Source organism: Capsicum annuum, chromosome 9 (genome assembly GCF_002878395.1).
Source record: "Capsicum annuum cultivar UCD-10X-F1 chromosome 9, UCD10Xv1.1, whole genome shotgun sequence".
In the NCBI taxonomy this organism is placed as follows: Eukaryota; Viridiplantae; Streptophyta; class Magnoliopsida; order Solanales; family Solanaceae; genus Capsicum; species Capsicum annuum.
Window position 1 is genome coordinate 1,704,083 of NC_061119.1, and position 11,004 is coordinate 1,715,086.

At 29.4% G+C, this 11,004-nt stretch overlaps 1 protein-coding gene across 7 annotated transcripts in view; it reads left to right on the forward strand.

Annotated features, from left to right (window-relative positions):
- The window catches only part of LOC107843218, a 40,776-nt gene that overhangs the window by 13,172 nt on the left and 16,600 nt on the right, over positions 1–11,004 (forward strand). For 2 of the 7 annotated variants that reach the window (XM_047395936.1, XM_047395940.1), the window contains exon 3: positions 10,581–10,792. In XM_047395936.1, the coding sequence (XP_047251892.1) occupies positions 10,581–10,792 (212 nt within the window). Of the gene's footprint in view, positions 1–7,766; positions 8,172–8,614; positions 8,878–8,964; positions 9,918–10,580; positions 10,793–11,004 lie in introns of those variants that run through there. The other 5 variants (XM_047395938.1, XM_047395937.1, XM_047395939.1 and 2 more) reach the window with 5 other exon arrangements.

Consider the following 11,004-nt stretch of genomic DNA (forward strand, 5'->3'; position numbering starts at 1 on the left):
ACTCTTCTTTAGATAAAATTGTTTTTTCACTATTTTTTAATTTATTATTTAAGTATTTTTTATTATATTAACTAGACTTTCTAAAATATATAGGACTCCTAAAATATATGACAGAAAAAATAATTAATATTTTTCTTTCTACTAGAATTCCTAAAATATATGGTAGGAGAATTAATTAATATTTTTCTTTTTACTGTTCAATTAGAAAAATACTCATAAAATAGGACTCTATTAAGGAAATACTTTTATAAATATTGGAATGTACGTTAAACTAGATAACAAACCACTTTGTCCATTGAGAGAATGTGATTGATGCTCATCTTAACTTGATTCGATTGCATGTCTATATTGGTGGATGTTTGATTTTCTAACCCTCAACTTCTTCACTGTTTTTATCAGCATAATAGAATTCAACATATGTGTGTGTGTATATATATGTCTTCTTTGTTTTCATTTAAAATCATTCTTTAAGGTCAAAATTTTCGCTCAGACAAGAATTAGTTGGATCAAAATTGAAGCTTTGTGATCACTATTATATTATTTTTTTTATAGTTTACAGGTCGTAGATGAATCTCGATTAACTTTGAAGAATTTCTTGTGTAAAGGTTAGATTTAATTGTATTGTTTTGATATTTTTATTATCTTATTATTTATTTTAATTTACAGACGCTAGATTAACGTGGGTCGACTTTGAAATTCTTTTTTAGGTAAAGGTTATTAGGTTTAATTGTATAATTCTGATATCTCTATTAGTTTGTTATTTTGTGGTAGTTTACAATTCGTAGATGAATCTCAATCGGCTTTGAGAAATTCTTGTGTGTAAAATTTAAGTTTAATTGTATTGTTGATATCACTTTTATCTATTATTTTGTTGTAGTTTACATGTGATAGACAACTTTTGGTCGGCTTTGAAGATTTTTTTTTATGTAAACGTTAGGTTTAATTGTATTATTTTGATCTCTCTATTATCGTATTATTTTGTTATTGTTTACAGGTTGTAGATGAGTGTCGGATGACTTTGAGAATTTTTTTGTTTGTAAAAATTAGATTTAATTGTATTATTTTGATGTATCTATCATTGTATTATTTTGTTGCAATTTATAGATGGTAAATGAATGTCAATCGACTTTTAAAAATATTTTTGGTAAAGGTTAGATTTAATAAATAAATTCTCCATCTTTACATACTCAAAAAATATTAAATTTAATTATTATATTCATCTTTATTATTTAAATAAATATCCTATTTAGTGTAATGTTTGAACTCATCAAAGTGAGGTACACACGCAAAGCGCGTACACCTAAACTAGTACACTTTAAAGTTGTTAAGGAGGTAAATAATTACTTAATTAGTTTAGAGTTTAAAATAAATTTTCGTGACAAGTTCGACATGATTTCGATGTCTTTTCTCTATAAATTTTGATGAAAAGCATTATCAATCAACCATCCTAATTGTGGCTAGCCACAAAGTATTTTTCGATTTACGCAATGTAATTTTAAATTAATAAAAAAAAATTGAATATTGAATGGTTAAGAAAAGGTTAAATTTAGAAAGGAATATTCATGAGCCTTTTTAATTTAAACCTTTCATTTTCAATGAACTATTTGATTAGGTTCCATGAATAAGATTCCATTGAATTAAATTTCTCCAATCAATCAAATTATTTGTAACACATCATTTTCATTTTCATATCAATGGTCCCATAATTGTCTTCAAAAAATTAATTGTGTCACGTTATTGCTAATCAATTAATTTCATTCAAAAAAAACAATAGCTGAAATCGACTGCTAATATCAATGGATCGATATTCGGACGTATTTTGGGTCAAAAATGAATTATCGGTAGATTAATTAGTCACATTCTGATCAAACGCAATCCTGAAACTTACGAAATAATAATAACGTAACGAAGCGAGAACAACGAATTGTGTACCTTTCTTTGTGACGGAATTTATGAACTCATCATCAAAACAAATATGTCCAAGTCCTACTTTGAATCTCTTGGAAATAAAATTTCGATCACAAACTAAATGTTCTTTTTTTGTAGGTGTTTTTTCTTTCTTTATTTTCGCATTGTCTTTTTAGGGAAGGGAATCCTTATTTGAAGAGAGGTTATTCTGTTTTAATAAAACATGTTCCCATAAAAAATAGACTTAATTTCTCATCAGAAGTTACATAATTTGATGCTCAATTTAAAACACTCTGGTCCGGATCGAGTGCACGCGGGGGATTCATGATCCAAAACTAACAAAAAATATAGGGTATCTTTTTACTATAATTAAGTAATAAACATGTCGAATAAAAGACAAATGTCATACACTCATTGATTTTATATGCATAAATATTAGATGCATATAGACTCGAATACTCACGACTCTCTTTTCTGCTCTCTCTCTCTATTGACATCTCAGACTATCCTTTTCTTGCAAAAAAACTCGACAGATAAGACAATGACGGGTGTGCTCCGACTCATTGATTTTTATATGAATAAATAGCAGGTGTATATAGGCTCGAACACTCACGACTCTCTTTTCTGCTCTCTATCTATTGACATCTCAAAATATCAATTCCTTGCAAGAAACCTTGACAGAAAAGACAACGACGGGCATGATCCGACTCATTGATTTTTATATGAATAAATATCAGGTGCATATAAACTCGAACACTCACAACTCTCTTTTCTGCTCTCCCTTTATTGACATCTCAGAATATCGATTTCTTATCGAAAAAACCTAGACAAAAATCACCTCATAGACTTGTCTGAAAATTAATTATGTGCCATCCAGATCAACTAACTATGTATCTTTATTGGATGTATTGAAAATATATCGGGAGCTAATTATATATCTATACAAATGAAAAAATGTATCTTAGTTGAATATATATTGTGTATCTCAACAGACCCAAAATAAAAAAAATATATCGGAAGCTAATTACGTATCTTTACGAAGAAGAAAAATATATCTTCATTGGATTATCAGAAGCTATTTATATATCTCGACAATTTCAAGATTGATATTTTCAATAATGATGCAAAATGTCAAAAAAATTTTGTAATTAAATTTTAAATTGTCGGAATTTATGTTGTTTACTCAAATGTTTAACCAAAGAAAACTTCTTTGTAGAAGTGAATTTATTTAAATATAAAATCCTTTTACTTTTACCTTAATTACGTATTAAAAAGGTCAAAAATACTTCACCACACAAATAGTTGAAGATGCTCTTTTTTTTTTTTTTTTTTTGTCTTCATGCAAGTAGAAATTATTGACTAATAAACAATTTTATATTGTCAAAAACGTCAAAAAAAAGATAGAAACCATGACAAAGAAAAGAATTAATTAATAATAAAGTATAAATAAAAACTAAACATGTTTGATGTAACGTAAAGATTAAGGCTAACTCATAGAGTAAAGCATGTTTATTATTACTTGGAATTCACAACTTGTATTATATCTACTTTATTTTTTTTTTTATTAAATTTATAATATGGTCTGCAACAAATATTGGTGCAACAAACAACTGCACCAATTTATTTAATGAGTGTTTATGAATTCGATGCCTAAAGGGACGAAATTCATTTATTATGAATCAAAATAGACACTATATAAAATTATGGAAAAAAAGATTCAAAATATAATTAAATTTTGATGAAATTTGTGGGGTCCTATGATTCTCTGAATTATTTATTAATGTATTTTAACGATATTTATAATTTAATAAAAAATAAACTATGCTAATAAATAAATAAATGAATAAAAGTTTAGTGCAAATAAATGTCAGTAAAATACGTTAATAAATAGTCTATGAAGATCATATGATCCTTGCAAAGTTTTAGGGGGTCGTAGGATTCCCGCAAAGTTCGGGTGTGTTATAATAAATTTCATTAAAATTTAGGTATATTTCAGATCATTTTTTCCTAAAATTATACGTCAAATTAAATGGATTGTTTGCCTAGTTCTGAGTGAATTGTGTGATGTTGTTGTTAACGTACTGTGTGCAATTATGGTTGTACTAACTCCAACATTATATAGTCATGCTTGTGATATCTGTTATACTATATTATTTAGAGAAAATGGTCAAAAGTACCGTTACATTTACCCCAAATTCCAACTACACACCTATATTTTGCGGGGATTCTATGACCCCCTGAAATATTTTAAAGTGAAATATTTACACCCCTAAAAGCTCATGCCCAGACATTGTTTCAGGCAGTGAGCTGCACTCGCTGTCACGTCATTGTCACGTTATTTTTATTTTTACTCTAAAAAATTAATTATTTAAGTTTATTATTTTCTTTTCTCTTTCCCATTTCCCATTTTCCTCAATTTTCTTCTTCAACCACATTTTATTTTTGTAGTTAATTTTTAAAATTTAATTTTGTATTAAATTATATATGGCATTATGGGTTATGTTGAAAATTAAATATGTCATTGTGGGTTAAAAGCTTTGAGCATTGTGGAAATTATATACGTCGAAGTTGGAGTTCAAAGCTTTGAGCTCGCCATTAATGACGGATTTTGAGCAAAAAGAGAGGAAATTGGAGAAATGGGGAAATTATATATGGCATTGTAGATTAAAAGCTTTGAGCATTGTGAAAATTACATACGTCGAGTTGGAGTTCAAAAATTTATTGTATTTGAGTAGGGCATCTTTTGGTAATAGTCCGTCTACCTTCACGAGGTATTTTGCTCTATTTGAGTAGGGTATCTTTTGATAACAATTTGTCTACCTCCATGAGGTAGTTTGCTGTATTGGAAACAATCTGTCTACGTTCACGATGTATTGATAAGGTCTGTGTACGTTTTACCTTTCCCAGACCTTAGGGGCAGACCTAATTTCAATTTTGGGGTGCTTCAGCACCCGTTAAATTCGATACAAATTAGATATAATTATATAAAAATTGATATAAGACTTAGAAAAGCATCCCGTAAATTAAGATGATAGACGAGTGCCGCTTTAGCTTTCACGTAAAACTTTAAAGCTCTGTGCGTCAAGTTATGTGTTCAAATTTAAAACACTCACGATCCCTAAATCCTGAATCCGCCACTACCAAATCTTACTTGTAAATTTCACTAATTGTATTATTGCTATTACTTATCAGATAATAAAAAAATATACATAATTATAATAACTTTTTTTATGGTATGAAATTTATAATTATAAAAATAAGATATATTTTATGCTATAATGAATCATGATAGTATTTGCTTTCTAGAAAATTAATTAATTATCTACACCGAAAGCTCTTTGCTCAAATATGTCGATAACTTTCTTTTTTGCTTTTTGGCACTATATATTTCTTTTATCTATTTTAATTTTATTTTTGAAGTAACGATAAAATTATATTTTATTTGATTTGTAGATCATGGTTCGACTCGTGTAATAAATTATTTAATTTGTTTTTTATTTATGTGAAGGGTGCGAGGGTCAAAATACGTAATTTTGATCATGAATTGAGTAGATTAATTTTGAAATATTTTACAATAATATTTATATGGTATTTGAAAATTATGCATAAACTATTATTTGTCCCATAGGTAATGATCCAAAACATTTTTATATAAAATAAATGTCTTTCTATAAAATATTTTATATAAAAATACATGTCTTGTATTTTAATATACATTTCATGATTCTAACTTATCATTTGCAATTACCTTCATTATTTTATTCTTGGAATTTTGCTACTAATACTTTTCATCTTATACTTAATTCAAAGTATTTGAGAATCAAAATTTGGTAGATTTTGGATCCTACTTATTAATTATATATGACACAATATGTTTTAAAATAGCAAATTGTCTTCTATTGACCAAAGAAAGAATGCAAACTAATTTTTTAAAACATAATTTTTCATACTTTACTTGAAAACTTTGTCAAATTAAAATAGAAAATTACTCGACTTGATATATAAGACGTAATTTAGACTATATTTACCTAGTAACATTTCAAAAAAAAAAGAAGAATTACGATATATCGATACAGTTAATAGCTGTCTGATACAATTGATATCCACTGCTTGAATACAACTCTTTCGTGTACAGAAGCGGGGCTAGCATATATTTAGGAGGTTCACCCAACCATATTTCAGCAAAAAAGTACACTATTTATAAATGGTTAAAATTATATTTATGTATATATAGCAGATGTCGAATCCCTTCAGCTAGTTCGTATATGTACTTCTGATTTCCTCAATAAAAATTTTGACTTCGCTGCTGTTCGTGCATACTAGTGATACCTATACCTACTACAACTCTTTCGTCTAATGCAACAATAATTAGAGTTACATTTTTATAACTATGCTTTAAACTATAGTTATTTATTTATGAAAATCTAGATTATTTTTTTAATTAGGTAGAAGTGGTTATGATTAGGACTCTAGAATGACCTAATGTAAGTAGACCAAATTAGTCTTTCATTTTTATTGGAATTTTCCACAAAGCCAAAGCAAGAATTTTATTGACCCCACAAACCACTTTCTCAATTCTAACTATTGCATTTTATGGTTGGTGAGTCACTATCTGCTCACGCTCACGTAACACGTAAATTTTAGATGCAGAATTGGAATTTTCATTAAGAAAATTTGAAGAAAATTCGATATCTACTATATATTCATAAAAAATAATTTCAAATATATATATCAATAATATAATTTTTCACCGAGAGAGTTCGACCTTCTGGATCCAAACTCGGACCATGGTCTAGATGATTAATTTGTGTTGGATTGTTCAGTCAACACAATAAAGATGAGTTAAGTTGTCTCAACATGCACTTTCAAAATCGAAATATTTACTTATCAATTGAGGTCATGTTTAATATTTGTTAACATATTATTATTGGGTTCGAAATCGAGAGGACGGCGTGCGGAAACTACTAATTGCAAATCATGAGATGATAAATGAGACAATAAAGAAAACAATATTAAAAAAAATACAATATTATTATATGATTTGGTCAATTGACCCACATATAAAATCTACTATTAAATATTAAAAAACATAAAAAAAGTACCGAGAGAAAAAATTTCACCTAAACAAAACTCTCAAAAACAAAATTATGGATGTTATTGTGTCTATTTATGGAAGTTAAAAACTTTTCTCAAGAGATAATTAACCGATTATGAAAGAGATTGTTTCCTATAAGAAAACCTTTTCTACAAAGAATTTTTTTACGAATTAAAACACTATAGAAAACTTTTTCTACTAAGACAATTTTTACTAATTAAAACACTATAAGAAAACCTTTTCTACTAAGAAAATTTTTACGAATTAAAACACTATAAGATAAATTTTTCTACTAAGAAAACTTTTACTAATTAAAATACTATAAGAAAACCTTTTCTACTAAAATTTTTTTTACGAATTAAAACACTATAAGAAAACTTTTTCTATTAAGAAATTTTTTACGAATTAAAACACTACAAGAAAACCTTTTCTACTAAGAATTTTTTTATGAATTAAAACACTATAAGAAAACTTTTTCTACTAAGAAGATTTTTACGAATTAAAACACTATAAGAAAATATTTTCTACTAAGAAAATTTTTACGAATTAAAACACTATAAAAAAGTTAAAAAACTTTTTCTACTAAAAATTTTTTTACTAAGTAAAACACTATAAGAAAACCTTTTCTACTAAAAAATTCTTTACAAATTAAAACACTATAAGAAAATCTTTTCGAATTAAAATATAATTACAATAAAATCCAAATAAAGTAGGAAATTCAGTGCAAATACTCTAGCTTTGTTTCTAATTACTTTGACAATTAATTAATACTAGACAGAGATAGTAATATTTTTTTATTTTTTTCTTTTAAAATATTGAATGAGGTAGGCCTATATATAATCATTGAAGCAGAAGCAAGTAGAAGAAGAACTCCATACACAAAGTAAGTCTTGTAACACCAAAAAAGATAGTGGCCATTCCCTTCATATCATTATTTTTCTATATATAATTATTATTTGTTGTTCTTGAATTCTCCCAACTACTTTTTCTTAAAGTTAGTTGGGTGGAACTTGTTCCTTCAACTCAAAATATTTCAACATTTTTACAAGGTAATTTGGATCTAAAACTCCCATATATGTATCATGTTTTCAGATTGTTTGACACGTACTAGTTAAGCTGAGGGTCTATCGAACATAGCCCCTCTAACTTTACGAGGCAGAAGTAAAGTGTGCGTACATTATACTAGGATGTTGTTCTTGTTGTTGTAATTTTGGTCTAGAACTCCCATATATGTATCATGTATTTAGATTGTTTGGCATGAAACAGTTAAGCTGAGGGTTTATCGAAAAGAACCCCTCGACCTCACTACTTTTACGAGGTAGAGGTGAAGTCTGTGTACATTATACTAGGATGTTGTTGTTGTTGTAATTTTGGTCTAAAATTCCCATATATGTATCATGTTTTCGGATTGTTTCACGTGTACCAGTTAAGTTGAGGGTTTATCGAAAACAGACCCTCTACCTCTCTACTTTTACGAGGTAGAGGTGAAGTCTGCGTACATTATACTATGATGTTGTTGTGGTAATTTTGGCCTAAAACTTATCTTAAAAATTTTCTTGAATTTTCTTGAAATATGATTGTGTATATATATATGTTTTAATTATTTTTCAGGAATGATAAGAAAGATGATAGCATTATTTGGAATAGTGATATTGGCATTGATATATAAAGCAATTATGCCACCACCACCAAAGAAATGTGGTTCAAATAATGGACCACCAATAACAGCACCAAGAGTGAAGCTTTCTGATGGGAGATATTTGGCTTATAAAGAAAATGGAGTTCCTAGAGATCAAGCAAAACATAAATTTGTTTTCATTCATGGCTTTGATTGTGTTAGACATGATGTTGCTTTGCTCACCACTATTTCTCCTGTATGTATCTCATCTTTACTTGTTCTTTTTCATTTTTTTGGGTTCGGTATCTGTTTTGGAGTCTTGGCTAATCTGCTCACTTTTAAGACTTTTGACCAAACCCCAAGATAGTTTTTAAGGTTGTTTTTAGTGTTAAGGTTGTTTTTAGTGTTTTGTGTCCGATACCTGATTTAGAGTCTGATTAATCTGAATTCATATTGGATAGTTTCACATGATGCTTATTCTTTGTCATATTTTTGTGTTCGGTATCTGTTTTGAGGTTTGACTAATCTTCTCACTTTTAAGACTTGACGAAACCCCAAGATTGTTTTTAAGGTTGTTTTTAGTGTATTGTGTCGGATACCTGTTTTAGAGTCTGATTAATCTGGATTCGTATTGGATAGTTTCACATGATACTTATTCTTTGTCATCTTTTTGCGTTCGGTATCTGTTTTGGGGTCTGACTAATCTGCTCACTTTTAAGTCTTTTGACCAAACCCCAAGATTGTTTTTAAGGTTGTTTTTAGTGGTTTGTGTCGGATACCTATTTTAGAGTCTGATTAATCTGGATTCGTATTGGATAGTTTCATATGATACTTGTCCTTTTTCATTTTTTTTTGCATTCAGTATCTATTTTGGAGTCTGACTAATCTGCTCATTTTTAAGACTTGACCAAACCCCAAGATTGTTTTTATGGTTGTTTTTAGTGGTTTGTGTCAGATACCTGTTTTAGAGTCTGATTAATCTGGATTCGTATTGGATAGTTTCACATGATACTTATTCTTTGTCATCTTTTTACGTTCGGTATCTGTTTTGGGGTCTAACTAATCTGCTCACTTTTAAGTCTTTTGACCAAAGATTATGCTATTTTCAGAGCTCAAATCCCAAAATTGTTTTTTAAGGTTTGTTTTAGAGTTAGATTGATCTGGATTCGTATTGGGTAGTTTCACTTTTAAGGCTTCCGACTAAAGATGACTCCATTTTAAAGCGCGAATCCCAAGATTGTTTTTAGCTTTGATTGTGTTGGACATAATGTTGCTTTGCTCACCACTATTTCTCCTGTATGTATCTCATCTTTACTTGTTCTTTTTTTCCCCTTTGTATGGTTTTTAAGGTTGTTTTTAGTTTCTTGTTTTGTTTTTTGTGTGTTTGGTTGTCTGTGTCGGGGTCTGACTAATCTAGATTTGTGTCAGGAAGTTTCACTTTTAAGAGTGCAAACCCCAAGATTTTAGTAAGAATGGAGGGGTAATTTTAAAGGTAGTTTGAAGTATTTTTTTGATTTTCCATCCAGTGTCCGGCAGGGATGGAGCCAAGAAGGGCCGAGGGGCTCATTTAAATCCCCGCTCTTGCTTATTCGTGCGTTTACTTTTTATATTTTAAATCCTTTAGTGAAAATCTTGGCTCGTACACTGGTGTCTAGAGCTGGTTGGAGCCCACTGATTAATCCAAATTTGCATGGGGAAGTCACACTTTTAAGGCTCCCGGCTAAATGCAACTCCATTTTCATAGCTCGAACCCCAAGATTCTAGTTAAGAATGAAGGGGTACTTTTAAAAAAGAAATTCCGATACCAAGCCCCACTAGTCTAAATTCACGTCGGAAAGTCTCACTTAGAGAGTAAAGGCTCCTCACAAAAGCAACTTTAATTCCAGCGCTCGAATCCAAGATTTCTTGTTAAGGATGGAGGGATACTTACCGTCGACTCGAATATATTTTTGTTTGCAGGAAGTTATGCAGAGTTTGGGAATATATATTGTGTCAATTGATAGACCTGGTTATGGTGAAAGTGATCCACATCCAAAAAGAACACCAAAGACTTTAGCTCTTGACATTGAAGAATTAGCTGATCAATTGGAATTGGGATCTAAATTCTATGTTATAGGATTTTCCATGGGTGGACAAGCTATTTGGGGTCTTCTCAAGTATATTCCTCACAGGTATTGTTAGTTAGTTTGCTCGCACCTCGACTATTTACTAGCTATGTTGCTCCGACTCTTCAAAAATGTCATTGGGTATGTGTCGGATCCTTCAAAAGTGGTGCATTTTTGAAGGATCCGATACGGGTACGGTCACATTTTTGGAGAGTCCGAGCAACTTAGTTTAGTAGTGTACCTGCTACCTCCCACCAGCACATATACGAGCAACTTTA